The following is an 18,606-nucleotide window of genomic DNA, read 5'->3' on the forward strand; positions in this document are numbered from 1 at the left end:
TGAACTCGGGTACCCAAATAGGAGCACTGCCCATCCAGGCATGTCCTTAGGCTATCCTAAATTATACTTCAATTTGGAGATAAGCGTTCTCATTGAAATCAGGGGGATTTCAGCACCTAATTCAAGTTCAGGAGGAATATTTGCAGAAAATGAGGCGAGTTATTTGGTTGATGAACTTTCTTGTTGAAGAAAGCTTTTTCCACCCCATAGGAATTAAATTGTGGAGTGTTAGTTTGCTGATTACAGGTTAAAGATTAATTCATTCAAGAGCAGAATTAAGAAATAATCACTAATGGAGAATAAACAGATGTTTTTCTTATAAATCTGTAATACCCATTGAAAGCCTGCACTGAAGCAAGTCAGCTGTAGGTAAATTCATTGAGATCTGTGCTTTTTGCTGCCATAGTTGGTTAGGCTGAGTCTGGAGTGCTGAGTCCATTTACTCGGGTTTCTAAAACAGTGCATCGAAGTCTGTGACCTCACTTTTGGGGAGGATCAAAAGATTTAAAACTCCATTGATTTAAGTTACTGTACATTGCTTACTCTCAGGCTTTTAAATAAGTACTTTAGTGCCTAAAAAATTCCTACCAAGTTTGAAATGTATGTTAAGCTGGCAACTCATATTTGGCATTTATAAAGAATAAGTGATGCCTCATCTGTGGAACTTTTCTTGTGTGTGTGTGTGTGTGTGTATTTATGACAGCACTGCTGGTCATACTCAAAAGGTCAGGCAAGATTGGGGATGTAGCTTCTATAACAAAACGATTAGAAGGAGAAATACTTATTTTTATCATTGCTGGCTTTATATGTTTGACATGGTCTTTTCCATCATTTGCTTTCTTTAGTTAACTAGTTGGTTTCACTTCTTGCTTGTATGAGTAACTGGAAAAAACATCTTTCTACTTGAATCTTATGAAGTTTTTGTAAAGTTGTAGGATGCATTAAAAAAAATGTAGGGGATTGGATCTCAAAAAGATGTGGAATAACTGAAAAAAAAAATTCAACTTTCATTTTGAAATTGAGTAAATTTCAAGTTCACAGAGTCCTTTTAATCTCTCAGGCAAATCTCTCCCAAACAGGAACAGCCGATAACTGTGAGCCTGCAGCATTTTAACTTTTATCAGATTAGATCAATTGAATGCTGCTTCAGTGTAGGATGTAATCAAGTATTACAGCTATGCTTCTTCCCAGGAACTCCTTATTTTCTTTTTTTTCCCTTGTCTTCAATTTGATGTTCAGTTACTGTTGTTTTTGAGTTTGCAGATCTGCTTTGGAGCAGTAGAGCACCCAACTGCTGTCTCCATCTCGTATTGCAAATAGTTTTTTTCTGTCAACGCCATAATCTTTGTATTCCTGTACGGATATCCAGTGTTGTGATATGCTGTCTACCTTCTAGCACCTTTGACTGCATTTTCTATGTGAAGTAAAAGGTGGCAGTTATTTGTATATATTAATACCAGAATACATTTTGGATTATTCAGCAGTTGTGATGGTGTCGATGATTCAAGGATACCCCAAAATGATTTCAGGCTTGTTTTAGGTTACATAAGGATGGTTAACCACCGGGGCTGTTTTTCTGGGTGCAGATGAGCTGGATGTCACAAAATCTCTTAGGAAGGTCCATCTGTAAAGCAAACATGTAGGAAGCATCCTATAGCCTTTGCAGCATAGAATGTCAGCCTAGAAAAAAGTCTTTTCTTGCCAGATGATCTATATAAGGTATTACATTTTTAGAACAATTTTTTTTTCTTTTCTTTTTTTTCCCCCCTAAGAAGAGACTACAAAGATGGTGCTGAGCTGAGTAACATGGGAAGATTGCAATCTGGTTACCACTGCAGCTATATGTTCTGCTTTCAGGGGCTGGAAAGTCCTTGCCGTGCACCAGTCCTACCTAAAGTTTCACTGTGGTTTCTACAGCTGATGAAGGGTTGTCTTGAACTTTACTGAAGTGACACAAGAGCATGCATGTTACTCATAATGAATATAACACTGTAGATGTGCTCGGAACTTTCTAGCAGGGAAGGCCTTTCTTAGGGATGAAAAGAAAGTATTTTTGAAAACCTAGCTGTAGTAATGAAGGTGACATTTAGCACAAAATATAATGTTTATATTTTCAGTTCATTTTATGAATGTTACACAGATTCCTGCATTTTCTCACTGCTGAGAATGATAGAAATGACAAAGCAATGATTATTCTGCATGTTTGTATTGTTTCAGTCCAGGAGCGATTACAGTTTGGGAACAGACAGAAGCACGAGTTCCCCCATGTTTCATATTTTAGAAAGCACCACTTGTAAAATACTCATGACTACAGTTTTATATGGTTATCTCACAAGCAATGAGTAGTGAGAAGACTTTTTCACACCTGTTTCTCCTGGAACAGCTTTTTCATACTTTGGGGTTTTTTATTGTTAGCAGCAAATTGGAAGGCGTTGAAGACGCACGTTATGCAGAGTGTTTCAGCTGTGATGGAATGGATTCAAGAGAGGGGTTAAATGGAGTGAAGGAGGCTAGCAGGACTTATAATGTGGTGAAGTTGTGGCAATCCCCGGTTATCAGCGTTTTATCAACAGTATAACCTTAAGTGTTCAGTTCATCACTGATTCATCACTTTAATGTTCATCATGATCCTTTAATACCTTGGTTGATTAGATCTATAAGCTGCTGTAATACAAAGAACTTTTCCTCAGGCAAATCAGAAGAAACCTTAGAGGAGGAGGGAAAAAACCAACATTGATAAAAGGGTTAATTAAGTGAATTGGAAGGGAAGGTAATGTTTGCTTTTTTTTAAATCAAGATAATTTTATATTTGTTATAATTTGAAAATGATGCGTAACAGATAACTGAGTTGAAATATATTATCCATGAGGAGAACAAATAATGTTTTAAATAATATGTAAAACAAATAACTGGTATTAATAAATGGTACTTTGTTGGTAATTTTAGAGATATATGTATATATTTTTAACATTACTTGACATCACAATTTTAAAAACCATTGAGAATGTATGGTGACCAGGAGTTCTGATGGAGGGGGCAGGAAGCTTTCTAGTGCTCCAGAGTGCTATGAAGGCATCCAGATAATCCTAAATGCAGTCCTATAAAACCTTAGATGGTGTTTTAGTGTATATCCTCACCTACACTTACAGAAGTATTTACTGGGCTGGTTTATGCATTGATGTCACTTGTGATCTAACAAAATACCTTTGAATACAGAATTCTTCCACTTCAAAATCTCTACCTGAGTGATCATTGTAATGAGAGCAAAGTGCTTTAAAGTGATCATAATATTTACAATTATTTGAAAACATTTTTGAGTTTGGCAAAAAAAAGCAGATATTTTGTTGAATAGATGCATTTTTAATGCGATTCTTAACATGTAACAATGTCTAATGTGAATTTAATGTACTAAGTTAAGTTTATGTAGAGCAATGTGGTATAACTAGCCAGAATATAAAGCTAATAACAGTGATATGGGAAACAGGAGATTGCCTTTCCTTATGTTTGTTTTACTTCTTTACTTTTTCTGTCACTACTTCTGCCATTTGTGTATCAATTGTAATTACAAATGAATCATTGGCTTTTTTTTTTTGTGATGACCTGATACAGTTAGTTTTTCTCGTGAGTAAAAACACATTTCTCCTAAGCAAGCTTGATTGTACTTAGCTGACAGAATATTCCACTGGAATTACTGTTTGTTCTATTTTTAAAAACATCAGTTTTACATTTATTTACAGATTTGCAACTATGTTGGACCTGCAAAAGTAATCGTCCAGTTAGTTACTAATGGGAAATACGTCCACTTACACGCTCACAGCTTGGTGGGTAAATTTTGTGAAGATGGAGTGTGCACAGTCAATGCAGGACCGAAAGACATGGTTGTTGGGTAAGTCTGTCAAATGTATTTGTTACGTTTAGCCAAGAGGGAGAGAATCGATTTTTGTCACAGTTCTGATCAGTGTTTCACCTTTGCTGAAACCTGCTGTAGAAATACAGTGAAGAGAAAAGCTTTAAGAAAGTGAGGTTAGTAAATTTGAAATTAAGGCACGACAGGTATAAACATGAAAATACTAAATGAGTCAAACTTCTTAAGTTTAAAGCAATAAGATTATAGTGAAGTTGTAGTTGGTCTGTTCTTGTTTAATTTAAAGGAGTAATTGTTTATATCAGTAAATGCAACTCAGGCTCCTGTCTACGTTTTCAGTCTTAGATCAGGTTTCATGCTGGCTGTGAGTTTTACTTCTGTGATCTCAAGAATGTCTTTGTTGGTAAAGAAGTAGTTTAAAAAGCTGAGAAGGTTGGGAAAGAGAGATTCTTTTAAACTGTAACTTTTGATGTCCAAGCCCAGTGTGCTGACTTTACCAAGCACAGCAATTTAAATAACTTTATTTGAAATGCTCCTTTTCATCTTGAAAAGTTTGGCTCATTTCCTAACCTGTCTTGTTTTTCATCAGATGTTTAGAAATAGCTTTCCTATCCTCAATTGACCCAAAATTGAGTTATTGTCTTGATTTCATACTTCCAGATCTAATTGATTTTTGAATGTGCCAGGGGACTTTTACTAAAGCACATCTTGTATTACAGATATTGTCATTCTAACAGATACCCGAAGTGTCTTGCTGAATGTCCAGAACCTGGCTTCAACCATTTTCTTTGAAAAATGTACTCTGCTTTTAGCTTTTTAGCTTGCTCTCCAGATCAATTTGATCTGACCAAACCTTTTCTGATAGATTGCTTTCGCAGTAGGTGTACAATTACGTATTAATGACAGCTCAAACAAAGTGTGACAGTTAAATTTTGAAATGTTTTATAAATTGCTTCCGCACTGTAAGCCTGAAAACTTAAAGGTTACTTCCTGTGCCATGGGAAAATCCTGTGCACCCATCTGATCGCTGCCATATGATGGTGTGCATTTGACATGCTTTTTAAGCTTGGCTGAAATTGTCACGCTGGAGTTCATTGGAAATGCTTCCTCCGGATAAGAGAACGACTGCCTGCTGCAGGTTTGCCTAAAGCATCACAAAATCAATTAATCAACATTCGGCAGGTTTGCAAACCTTGGAATTCTTCATGTCACGAAGAAGAAAGTGTTTGAAACTCTGGAAACGCGCATGATCGATGCCTGCAAAAAAGGATACAACCCAGGACTCTTGGTGCATCCTGAACTTAGCTATCTGCAAGCAGAAGGGTGTGGAGACAGACAGCTAACTGGTATGTGGAAACAATGATCTGATTTTAATAGGTTTTTAGAAAGAAAAAAAGAAAGAAAAAAGAAAATGGCTTAGCTTCTGAAAATGCAAATTTTTACCCAGAAAAAGACCCTGAGTAGGAAAACAGCTTATGGCTATGCAATAAGAGGTTGTATATTACTGCTGTGTTTTAGGGAATCAGAAAGTCTTTTGCTGTGAATGAGAATGGAGCAACTTCTTCCGTAGCTACCTGTACTCACCTCTGCACTTGTGTTTCACTGTTCTTATCCTATTTAGTTGAGTGATAAATAGTCATTTTGTGTTACTGCTGTGAGACATGGTATCTTTAACTGTGGGGACCTTGTTTGAGAATACCTTTCTTCATTCATCTGCACTCTACCCACATCCCTGTTAAAGTTCGGGTCTGTATTGCTTTCAGGAGCTGTATCGAGGGGCTGGCCTTTTCTTTATCACTGGTGATAGACATTCAAATTTCATTAGAGGCAGAGTCCATCCTTTTCACAACCTTTATGAACAGAGAGCAGAAAAGAGTCTTTGTGTCTCTTAAGTATATACCTTATCTTAAATAACATATGGCTCACAAACTTCAAATTGAATGCAGTATATTGTAAATAGCTTCTCCTCTATGAACAGAAAGATGGGAACTGATGGGTACTAAGTGAAAAATAAGTTGCTCTTGGTGCCTATCGATAGTAATGTTTGAAAAATGCTCAGTCTCCCCACCTTGTGCTAATTTGACTGTGCTAATTTATTGGTTCCAGAACGAGAAAGAGAAATTATTCGCCAGGCAGCAGTTCAGCAGACAAAAGAAATGGATCTCAGTGTGGTGCGTCTTATGTTTACAGCCTTTCTTCCTGACAGTAATGGTGGTTTCACACGGAGGCTTGATCCTGTTATATCGGATGCAATATATGACAGCAGTGAGTATATTTGACATTAATTACTGTCTCAGTGTGAGGCACATCTCTGTACATACAAGAATGCTGGTATTGCTGTACTTAGGTAGCCCAGAGATAATTGGCCCCCTGTCTGTCCACATACATGTGCTGTCATTCTGTTCTTAATAGATGCTGATGTAAGCCCTAAAGCGCGATCTTATTTGGCTGTTAGCATGTTTAATCCTGCCACCTGTGTTAAGAGAATACTGTAAATTCTTTTTATAACGTGTTTGAATTTTGCAGACTTGTCTTAAGTTGCTTTCTATGGCAAATCCTTGTCACACAAGATGTGAGGAAAAATGTGTTTCAGTCTTTATTGAGACTTACACGCTTTTCATTTTGCTGGGCATCTGCTTGTCCTTGTTTTGTGACACTAGCATAACCAGAAGTTTTCATCCATTTACTCTGGACCTGTTAGTATTTTTATACTTGTATCATGTCTCTCTATTTGTAGCTTTTCTCAGTGAATGTTTTCACTCTGTGCTTGTGCTTTTGGATAATAGTTAGTGGTTTTACCTGAACCCTTTCTGCTGCTTGAGATTTCCTCGTAGCTGTGGGTTGCCATGTTCCTGGTAATTATTCTGTAATGAGTCAGAAAAAGTACCTTTTTTTCTTGGTGCAACAGTCATATGTACGTCATCACTTTCTAAGGACTAAGTTTAAATGAGAAGGTGTTAAATGCAGCTGTTCTAAAGCTGCTGTAGTCTGTTGCTTGCTGTCAGTTGGAGAATGTAGTGCCCATATGTCTATTATTCTTGTAGCATACATGTCCCTTGTTTTCTGAATGAGAAAATGGTCTTTTCATCTGCAAGCTGAAGTGATTTAACTAATAGTGTATTTAAGGAATATTGAGCTTTGGTAATAACCATGGCAGATTCCATTTGTTATCTTAGTCTAAAGTGCGTGATGATAGAGAGTATTGCTAAAGCAAAGAGGAAGAGAAGGGCAAAGAAACAACAGAGGCAGAATAGCAAAAGATGGAGGGTGACGTTACATGATCTGATGGTGACAGGACAGGGTGGAATGGTTTTGAACTAAAAGAGAGATCTATATTGGTTGCTAGGAGGAAATTGTTTACTCAGAGTGTGGTGAGGCACTATTACAGGTTGGCCAGAGAACTTGCGGATGCCTTGTCTCTGGAGGTTTTCAAGGCCAGGTTGGTTGGGGCACTGGGTAGCCTGATGTAGTGGGTGAATTCATGTTTGATTCCAAAATATTTTTCTAGGGGCTCTTGTTTTTTCGTTATGTCCTTTGTTGAACCATTCATGTCCCTTCCACAGAGCAGACACGACTTGTTGTAGCACAATCGTCTATGACAGTTGCTTTTAATTATCAGGTGATGGTTGTATCAAGGACCAGTAGGTAATCCATTGACACCTCTGCTAAATCTTTAGAGGTGAGCTTTTTGATCAGTGTGATGTGTTGGTCCAGAACTGAAGTTGCTTTCCAGTAAGCCAGAGAGCAGAGCAAGCTTTGCATGTTACATTAAACTAATGACATAAAGGTAACTGCTTTCAACACTGCCCTGTCACCAAGAAAATAGGAAGGAAAATATGTTCACTTATAATGCACTCCTCTTATGAAGTTACTGTTAACGCAGGATGCAGTTCACCACTCTATTATTTTAATGAGGTAATTTGCTGGAATGGCCAGAGCCTTATTTTATAGTTCACGGTTTAGTCAAAGCCTAGAGGATACCTAGAGGATTTTCAGATGAAAAATCATGGATTCATTCTTTTAAAAAACTTAGACAAATTTATGTAGTCTGTACTGGGGGCTTGTCTTTTATTGCATTTCTGTATTTTTATTTTTTTGTAATCTAAAATTGTTATGAAAATAATTGTTTTTTAAAATCTTTTCCTTTCGATAGAAGCACCCAATGCTTCCAACTTAAAAATTGTAAGAATGGACAGAACAGCAGGGTGTGTAACAGGAGGGGAAGAGATTTACCTTCTCTGTGACAAGGTTCAGAAAGGTAAGTGTCCTGAGTAATGTAAGATACCCCAGGATGTTCATCTGACCGCTGTCTTGCTATTCTCCTGTTCTGATAGCGCAGCAGGATTTATAAGTGCTCTACTTTTCTGGAAATCAGGCCAGCAGGAAATAGTCTTGCAAACTAAATTGAACTCGTGTTGCCTCCTCAGAGACCAACTTTGTTCTTCTCAGATTTCTGCCCTTGCCTGTGTTCTGTTTTTCATGGGTAATAGGTTCTGGGTGATCTTTGATTCCATTAACACCTGCTCTGAATTATTCTAAAGTTTCTGATGATTATTAAGTTTCTGACTGTAAAGGGTAATTATGAATCTTCTGTATTAACCACCAATGGGAACTGAGTGTGTTCAGTGCTGTTGCTAGTAGCTTAATTCTTATGTATATATAGTAGAGATCACTTGGTTTCAACTGAATTTTCGCAGGCTCTGCTCATGCTATGAGCGTATTAGGATAGGACTGTTGAGTATGGATTTGGTTGCTTTGTTATTTGATGGGAAAATAATGGTTTGCAGTATTTGGGTTAAACTAAAAAGAAAAAAAAATAGGAGTGGGGTAAATCCTTTGCATTTTTCAGCTATGCCAGGGACTCCCTGGTGCAGACTGGATGACGGGAGTGCCTAGTTCTCACTTGTCTGGAATGAGTCTCTGCCCTTGTTGTTAAAAGGCTGTCCTTTTCTACCTCGTTTCTTTGCCACGTTCTTCTACCGCTTACACAGGAAAGAGGGAGTGCTTTGGGAGCTTTGAAAAAACATTTTCCTTCAGTAGTGTATATACCCTCTGCTTTCAGGAGGACTTACATGAATCTTAACTCATGCACACAAAATAAATAAATAAAAGCCTGACTCAGTGGAAGCCCCGAGGTGGGGTTTCCCCTCAGCCTGAGTGGGGTTTCCCCTGACCTCATGGCTCTCAGAAACCTTCTCTCTGGAGGAACTTGAGCACACAGGACAGCAGGAGTGGAAGTGGTGGTTCACCATCTTGAGACTAGCAGCTGCTGGATCAGAGCAAGCAGTCCTCAGTCACCCTAAAAGAAAACAGGCTTTTCTGTAATTTCTTCTGGTCAGAAGTGCTGGGGAAGGAATACGCTGCTGTCATATTTCCCAGCCTCTCCTAGAATATATATAAATGAATAAACCAAAAGAAGGCAAGAAAGGTTGTTCAGAGGAGCAGAAGCCATGTTTGTGGTGTGGCTGTGCTGTGTCTGGAGGGTGAGGGATCGCTGCTGACGTGCTGCTCACTCAAACTGCTGCCATCTCTGAGCTCTAAAGTGGCTCTTTGCCAACAGTGAGCGGAACTTGAACTGTGGCACTTCAGGTTTTGCAACAGTTTTTTGAACTGAAACTTCTGGAGGAGAGAGGGTGGTTTCTACATTCGCATTTCAAGTTCTCCCCTCCCTGCTCACTTGTTTCAAATAAAGCTCCTCTGGAATGTTTTCTTGCTCCAGAATAGGAAGAGGTAGTGAACCTCACTCCTTACTGTGCAGTAAACAGACAACAGCTTCAGTGAAGTTATTAGAATCAGGCTGATCTAAAATTGATGTAGAAAATGGCTTATCTGTGGTGTTTTCTTAACTTGGATAATGATGATTCATGTATTATTTACATACAATTATTACTCAGCTAAAAAGTAACCATGTTAATTTTTAGCTGGAATAAACTTAACCAAAGGTAAATAGATGCATGAACATCCCAAAGTTATTATTTCTTTGACTCTTTGCAGATGATATTCAAATACGTTTCTACGAAGAGGATGAGAATGGTGGTATGTGGGAGGGCTTTGGAGACTTTTCTCCTACAGATGTACATAGACAAGTAAGTAATGGAGCATTTGCCATTTATTAATGGTTTTCTGATCTCAGGAAAATAGGGTTATATTACAACTAGAAAATCAGGTGGAAACCTCCGTATCCCATACTAACCTCTTCAGTTTCTGTTACTTGTTAATTGCCTAATAATTTTGCAATCCTAGCCATTATTTTAAGATCTATGGTAAGAATACAGCATCAGGAAATAAGGAGAGAGAGATCCCTTGCTTTAAAGATACACCACTATAAGTTTGGATAGGATATATAGAGAACTCTGTAAGCTTCCTACGCAGGCACTGAGAAAACCTCAGAGCAGATGCTCATTGATGGAGAGAGAAGTAATGCAATAGTGATGTACGTGGCATATGTGGCAGTTTTGCTTTTCACAGAAGGCTTTAGGACTCTAACTCAAAAGTACAGCTGAAGTTAAAGTAGAAGTTTGTTGTAGCAGTCTTCTGCTCCCTGGTAATGAACCAGCTCCTACAAAAATAACACAGATATAACCAAAAAACATGGTCTGTGACAGATGTGCTTTATCTTTGCTTCCCTCACAGTTTGCTATTGTGTTCAAAACACCCAAGTATCGAGATGTCAATATCACAAAGCCAGCATCTGTATTTGTACAACTACGTCGGAAATCTGATCTAGAAACGAGTGAACCAAAGCCTTTTCTCTACTATCCAGAAATCAAAGGTAATTTATTAAGCCCATTTTATATACCAGAAACTGCAGGGTCCCTAGGAATACTTTTAATAAGATGGGGCAGGTAGGGTAAAGGACTTTCTGTAGTTGTTATTTTTAGAAAACAGGATGTTTGCCTTTTTGTTTTGTGCAGAGCTAACATGAAAACTGTTGGCTCTGTAATAGGTTTGGTATTTTATTTTTTTTTTGGTGGATTGTTAAGCAGTAAATCTGTGTTTTCCTACCGAGTTTCCTATATGCACACATACCTCTCCATGCAGTAGGTGGCACCCTCTTCCTCTGAGTTTCTGCAGAATGATATCTGAGGACATTTTATGGTCAGCACTTTCAGATAAAACTTAAACTAAAGACTGGTTACCTGGTGAAAAAAGTACTTATTTTGCAGTTCTCGCCTTTCATCGTTACACCTAGCGATTTCTATGATGGTCTTGAATTTTCTTTCCCATCACTCATACTAGTTAAATGAGGTAAGGCACTTGGTGTGAGAGTAGGCAAAGTACTGTTTCAACCTCTTATGGTAAAGTGTTAGTTAAATGGCTGAAATAGAACGGTTGGCATCAGGCCCACTTCTTGAGTTGTCAGGTTGTCAGCAGATAGTGAAGTTAGTGCTAGTGAAGTCTAACTAGCAAGTCTGTACCATTTAAAGCCTTCTGTGTTTCAGCTGAGTTTGATGTGAATGCCGGCAACAATCGTGTTTTTAAATACTAATGTTAAAGACAATGAAGAAACTTGAGGTCCAAGTTGGAACTAGTGTTTTCTTGCACCGAGACAGCAGTCTTTTGCTGAACAGTTAACCTGCCTTCAGTTTATGCTGTGAAACCCTCATCTTGCAAGTATGCAGTGCCTAACATGGACTGGGGTGAAATAAATAATCTGAAATATCAGTGCGTCAGTGCTAATGGACTAAGGACAACTGAGGAGATGGGAGGGGGGTTATTGTACAAGTGAATCTGTTTTACACTTCAAAAGAACAGAAGGCATTCTTTTTCAGGAACTTGCAGAGCTACTAGAGCACTTTGTGTCACTAATGATTAAGGAATCTCTTACCCAAGTCTTACAGAAAAAAAAGTGTACAACTACAGAGCAAAACTGCCAGCTGAGGAGCAAACTTCTTTGAGACTCTTGAAGGAGTAAAGTTTATTCAACATTGTGCGCGTTTTTGAATGCCCTACATAACCTAATCATAAAATTACCATTTGGGGACTATTTTTCCCTGTTACAAGTGTTCATATGAGCTTAGATGTGTATGTGGATTTTTTTTTCTGACTAGATTGCTATCTAGCACTTTCTCTCTTTATCAGTGTGTATTTATGAGTACGCCTGGGACGTGCTTACATACTTCTAGATCATGTACACAAGGAAATAATGCATTTTTGCTTTTCAGTATCCTATTCCATGCATTCAGCTATCCAGTTCAATGCACTGACTGACGTGACTGTGCATGTAATTTCTTTTTGTCCTACATCTGTAGAAAACTACTTGATCATTTATTGAAGATCGTCTCATTTGTTCTTTTCTCAAGTTTTTTTAAATCAGATTGCAACCTTTGTAATGTTTGTATCCTTCTGGCAGATCTTCTTGTCATGACCTTTTCACTTTCCCCAATTCCTGGGATATTTCTTCTAAAAAGTTTTCTACAGTGAGGGTAATGAGGCACTGGAACGGGTTGCCCAGAGATGTGGTGGAAGCCCTGCCCTGGAGACATTCAAGACCAGGCTGGACCAGGCTCTAAGCAATCTGACTTAGCTGTGCATGTCTCTGTTCATTGCAGTGGATGACCTTTAAAGGTCCCTTCCAATTTTAAGGATTCTGTGATTCTAAATCTTTGTGTTTTGCTGTCCTGGGCAGGATAAGAATATTTTTTACTTAGATGATAAAATAATGAGTCTTTTTGTCAGCTGCTGCCCCACATGGTCTGACACTATTAGGTCCTGTCTGAAAATAAGCTCTTTATTCTGTTGTCCTTTCTATTAATTTAAGCAAATTTTCAAGCAATGTTGTTTTCAACACTTCTCACCATCCTTACACTTTGACAGAAGTTTAAAGAGTTCTGCTGATGCTGTGTGCTGTTGGGGCTCAGTGCCTTGTGATTTTGCTGACTCTTTGAGAAGGGTCTATTTCTGAAGTAGATTTGCTTAGTAGAGAAATCTGTGCTTATATTCTCTAAAGGAGGATGTTCTTGAACAAGTATTCAGTTCAAGGCACTTGTTCTGATTTATGACTCAGATTAAACATTGAAGAATTTTGGCACCACTGATTTCCAGAGTTCTATGTACATGAGCTGCTTTTGATGGAAACTCTGAGTCTCTTTCAGCATTTCTGCATGGGGTCCCTTCCTGTCCAAGCATGAGACATCTGACACAAGGGATCGTGTGAGCCCAAGAAATGCTGTCAGCAGACTGGGCCGTGGCACTAACTTTTTTCTCACAGGAATTCTCACTGCTCCATTATGTACAAACTGTTTTTTTTGGAGGTCGAAATGGGTTTACTCTGTACAGCGCTCCTTGTTTTCCCTTACCAACCAGTGTACTTCAGTAATAATTTCTATACGCTCATCTTTTTCTGGGTATGGGCTCTAGTAAGAGTGACTCCTTTTTCTGTCCTTTCTCACCTGACACGCAGATAAAGAAGAAGTGCAGAGGAAGCGGCAGAAGCTCATGCCAAACTTCTCCGATGGCTACGGTGGAGGCAGCGGCGCAGGAGGCGGTGGCATGTTTGGAGGAGGAGGCGGCGGTGCTGGCTCTGGTAAGACGGTGGCTCTGGGGAAAGAGGTTCTGATCTCAGTGCCTGTGGCACAGATAATTGTTCTGATGATGATACAAGGAATTCCACTCATTCCACCCTGGCCTTATACTGCTGTTACTCCTTTCAGTCAAGCTGCTCCTTGTTTTCTAAATGCTTTGTCAGCTCCTCTTCCATCCTGCTTGGTTATGTGGCTCCTGGTGATTTAGGTTTTTTTTCTTCTTTGAAGCTTTAAATCACAGAAAACACTACTTTCTAGTTGGAGTCTGGGTTAGGGGTCCATCATACCTTAGCTTTGTTACTGCCTAGGGCTTCAAAGGCACTGAAATTCAGGAGGCAGCTAACTACTGTCTTATATGCCTAAAATTAAATAAATTCATAGTCATTACTGGAACCACAGGTGGAATTTAGCTAATTAACCCTGGTACCACTAAGAATCATTAAAACTTTGAGATACTTGTTACTAAATTGCATGCTGTGCTCTGTCTGTTGAACCCAGAGCATATCTGAGATGCAGGATCATCAGAGCAGAGCTTTGTTTTCTTGCAGCAGAGCATTAATGATGTAGATCAGCAAATGTCATCTGAGCCACAATACCTTTGTAGCACTTCTTTGAAGGAGGGGGAAAAGCAGCCATTGTCAAATTGTGACATGCATTGCTACCAACACTTCAACAATATAACAACTGAATACAAATCTTCTGTAACCACAGTGATTCAAATCATAATGCAGCATAGTGGTGACATCACATGTGTACGCGTGTCCTGGGAACAGAGAACTTCTGTGTGTTTTTGAAGGGACGGGGCAGAGCGCACCCTCAGTCTGGAGAACTTAATTTAAAAGGATAGAATCAAACTGAAGCTGTGACAAAGGAAGTGCAGGTTGGATATTAGGAAAGGGTTCTTCACAGAAAGGGTGGTCAGGAAGCAGAATGGGCTCCCCAAGGAAGTGGTCATGGCAACGAGCTTGACAGAGTTCAAGATGCATTTGGACAAGGCTCTTGGACATATGGTCTGATTTTTGTGTGGTCCTTTGTGGAGCCTGGAATTGGACACTTACTGGGTCCCTTCCAACTCAAGATACTCTATGATTCTATGAAGCACAAAATATGTAGAAAATAATATTTCTATTCTTTAGTCTCAGTGTTCTTCAAGATGGTGTTTTCATTGCTTTAGGGTATCATTCTATTAATTCTTCATCTTTTTTCTACCTGTAGGGTTCAGTTATCCTTCTTACGGTTACTCTGCTTTTGGAGGAATGCATTTCCACCCTGGCACAACAAAGTCCAATGCTGGAATGAAACATGGTAACCCTGAAGATGTAATTCTTGCTGCAGTTGAACTGAGTTTGACTATCTTCTACAATATGAGCAGATGTTATGCAGATTTAACTGAGTGTGCTGTGTGGGGAGAGCTTTTCCCCTAAAGCCAGTCCCTTTCCTGGAACCTCCAGTGACTCGGAGGTTGACATATATTACATTGCTCTGCTTCTTTTCAGTTACCTCAAAGTCCAGCTTAAATCTTCTTTTTAACCACTAACTTCTGTGAAGCAGTCACCAAATTACCACAGTGTGCTTGATACACTCAGTGCATGTTTGGAGCAACAGCCCTTTTGCTGTTGGAAGTGATGATCCAAGGACTCAACCAGAGAAAAGGCATCTTCTTTTGTTGCTGTAGTCTGGTACTACACGGTAGTCAAAAGAAGTAATACAAGAGTTTATGGAAAGATTTGAGTAATAATAACGATGGTCCTCTCTTCCTCAAACAGTGAAATAATTTCCAGTCTGCTTGTTGAATATTCTGTAGTTATTTACAAAGTCTCAGGGATGAATTTGCTGTCAGGGAAAACAAATCTGATTAATTTCAGTAGATTTCCTAGGAGTGCTTCAGACTCAGATTGATGTTCTTTGGAAGGAGGGTTTATCTGTTTTAGATATGCAAAAGTTTGTCTTTAAAACAGAGGCTGATGAAAACATAATCACTGCAGAGTGTGTTATGTTGCTTCATCTGTCCCTGTGAGTTGGTATCTGTAAGTGTTATGATTTATGAGTGTTTAAAAATAACCCCTATGCCAAAGGAAATTTTTATATTGAGTTCTTTTAGGGTTTAGTTATTGCTGGTTGAGCTTTATCACTTTCATTAAAAAAAAGTGGGAGTATTGAACACTAATGGTATTTATTTCTGTTTGAAGAACTGTCAAATAGCACAGTTGAAAAAGATGAAGAGAGCTCTGATAAACAATGTGGCAAATGGAATACGAAACACGATGTGAAAGTGGAAAGTGTGGAGAAGAATGAGTGCAGAACCTCTGGTCATAATGAGGAGAAAGAGGATACTTCTTTGTGCTGCAAAGATGAAGGAAACAAAGCGAAGTGTGGCTGTCAGGGTAAGTAAAAAATAGGTAGATCATATTTATGGTAGAGGGCAAAGCTGGTGTTAAGTCTGGGAAACTCCATAATAATTCCATAAATGTCTGCTTACGGTTTTGAAAACATGATAATTTTTCTTTGAGGAAGCAAGAGAAGTTCAGCTCTCTAGAATCTGAGATCCTTCCCCATACATAGATTGGTAGATGGATAATCCTACACCTTCATACTGCCACTGGGCAACTGGTTCTGCAAGGAGGTGAGATGGCTGAGCCTGCTGGGCACATTTAATGCTGCTTCATAATAAACCTGTATGAGGTTCACTGAAAACAGTGACCATACACAGAATACAATTCGTGTATACAGTTCAGTACCTTTTGATTTTTTGGTAGGCTTTAATGGATAAAGAAGGTCTGTGTGATTGTTGTGCAGTCCTTCCCTACAGTTCTGCTGTAAAATTGCATGCAAAGTAGCCTTAAAGGTTTGAATGTAAAATGTAAACTCTTTCTGTTTCCATGCAGCAAATACACAGGAAAATGACATTTTTTGGGTAGCAAAGCCTTTTGTGCAACCAACCAGTGAACAAAAGGGGAGGAAGACAGAAGTAGTCAGTAGGAGTGATTCAGCAGTACAGTTATAAAGTACACAAAACAAATTGCCCTCTCTCAAGCAGCAAGATTTTTTTGCGTGGGGAAGTGCTGTAGTTGTGGGGTTTTTTTTAATGTGAATAACTACTCTTAAAGGATTTGAGTAACCATCATCATTTAATCTCATCAGATTAAAAAATCAACAATTGGAGTAGAGAGACATGTTTCAAGCACAGAGGAAAAAAAATACCCAGAGAGGTCCAGTGTTCCAAATTTTTTGGATTTTTATGTTATATGAGTAAAGACAGAATGGCTTAACCCTTTTTATGTTGGATGTATATCCTGAATACAACATCTATTGAATCCTATTATTTAGTGTTAAGAAGTAAATAACAAGTAAAAATGCATCAGCCTATGCATGTAGTCTGGGAACCACAGTGATCTAGAGACTATAAACTTCATGGATAGCTGGGTTAGCCTTTGGCATATAGAAATTTAACTTATATCACCTATTTCACCTGTTTGCTATTAGTGATTTCTAACCTTTTATAGAAACTTAAATTTGCACAGAATACAGGCTGGTTTCAGGTGATACTGCTTCTCAGAATGACGACTGTGGTTTCCAAGTTTATCTGTTTCATTTTTGCTAGTTTCTGCCGATACAGAACCACAAAGTGTTGGCAGAGCAGCTAGTGACCTCCTTCGGTTACGAGTACCCCTGTAAAGCTGAAGAGAGTGCCTCGTTCAGGCTGGGAAGGGACACACAGCTCTGCATTTATGCCATATTTTCTGTGTGAGTTTCTGTACAATATTTGATAGAATCATAGAATGGCCTGGGTTGAAAAGAACCACAATGATCATCTCATTTCAACTCCCTGCTATGTGCAGGGTCACCAACCACCAGTCCAGGCTGCCCAGAGCCACATCCAGCCTGGCCTTGAATGCCTCCAGGGATGGGGCATCCATAACCTCCTTGGGCAACCTGTTCCAGTGTGTCAGCACCCTCTGTGTGAAAAACTTCCTTCTAATATCTAACCTAAACCTCCCCTGTCTCAGTTTAAGACCATTCCCCCTTGTCCTGTCACTATTCACCCTTGTAAACAGCCATTCCCTCTCATGTTCATATGCTCCCTTCAAGTATTGGAAAGCCATGATGAAGTCTCCCTGGAGCCTTCTCTAAGCTAAGCAAGCCCAGTTCCCTCAACTTTTCTTAGGTCTCTTAGGCTTCTTGTGCCTCAGTTTGCTCCAGTCTAAATCAGTCAGAACCATGTGGGATGTTCTTTTAAGTGTTCTGTGGACAGGAGGCTTTGCCTGTCACTTGTATCTGAGCAGTTTCAAGTTTCTGCTTCTGTTGTTTCACTGCACACAAGTGCACATTAATGAATTATCAGTGCCACTCAAACCACAGGTAGCTTCCAGAGATGGGCTGTTCTCAGGATTCCTGCTGCCCGAGTGCTCAGCGTGTGCCTTGCTTTCCTTCCAAAAGACTCATTCCCTCTGTCCTTTCCTCTCAGGTGTAATTAACAACCCGTGTCAGTGAATCATTAAGTAATGAATGTGTGGTGATTTGCACTTCTTATTTCTGTGGCCAAAAGGTGCTGCTACAGGGAAGGCAGTTGAGCTAATAAAGACAAAAAATTGTGTTGCAGATGGTCTGTTCCTGGAGAAGGCTATGCAGCTCGCCAAGCGTCATTGCAACGCTCTCTTTGATTATGCTGTAACTGGAGATGTGAGGATGCTGCTAGCTGTTCAGCGCCACCTCACTGCTGTCCAGGATGACAATGGAGACAAGTAAGTCAGTGCTGGCAAGGACTCAGTGATGGGAGAGTGAAGTCTTTGGCAGCAGAGCGTAGTTAGCATTCCATCTGCTGTGGGTGCTGATCGGGGACTGCAGCACCACTCGAATCAAATAAACATCGTTCTCCTTTATGCTGCTTGGGAGAGGGATGGTTGTGATTTTTTGCTGCTCACACCAAGTTGGTTGCTGCAGTGCCTCTCAGAAATAATGTGTGAGGGTGTGCGGAGGATGCTGTGAGTTTGCATTTTCTTACTTCAGATCAGTGCTGAGTGTGAACTGCTGCATTTGTCGTGAAACACAGTTGATGGAGATCACCAGCTTTGTGCTGCAGGAGAGTGCCCTGCTTTTGATGCTATGCAAGTCCCTAACTCTTCATTGGGAATTTTAAGTTGTGGATGCTCTGGGAGAAGTAGAAATAATAGCTCGAGGGTCTTTGCTGCTTTTTCTCCTACTGATACCAAAGGACAC

General features: G+C 39.4%; 1 protein-coding gene across 2 annotated transcripts in view; it reads left to right on the forward strand.

Moving 5' to 3' along the window:
- The window catches only part of NFKB1 (nuclear factor kappa B subunit 1), a gene marked incomplete at both ends in the record, with an annotated part of 43,237 nt that overhangs the window by 15,830 nt on the left and 8,801 nt on the right, over nt 1-18,606 (forward strand). For both annotated transcript variants that reach the window (XM_079534962.1, XM_079534961.1), the window contains 10 exons: nt 3,738-3,886; nt 5,048-5,211; nt 5,972-6,130; nt 8,019-8,123; nt 9,860-9,951; nt 10,499-10,637; nt 13,269-13,391; nt 14,605-14,694; nt 15,579-15,773; nt 17,990-18,131. In XM_079534962.1, coding sequence (XP_079391088.1) covers nt 3,738-3,886; nt 5,048-5,211; nt 5,972-6,130; nt 8,019-8,123; nt 9,860-9,951; nt 10,499-10,637; nt 13,269-13,391; nt 14,605-14,694; nt 15,579-15,773; nt 17,990-18,131 — 1,358 coding nt within the window. The remainder of the gene's footprint in view (nt 1-3,737; nt 3,887-5,047; nt 5,212-5,971; nt 6,131-8,018; nt 8,124-9,859; nt 9,952-10,498; nt 10,638-13,268; nt 13,392-14,604; nt 14,695-15,578; nt 15,774-17,989; nt 18,132-18,606) is intronic.

This window comes from Tetrao urogallus, assembly GCF_951394365.1.
Source record: "Tetrao urogallus genome assembly, chromosome: 4".
In the NCBI taxonomy this organism is placed as follows: domain Eukaryota; kingdom Metazoa; phylum Chordata; class Aves; order Galliformes; family Phasianidae; genus Tetrao; species Tetrao urogallus.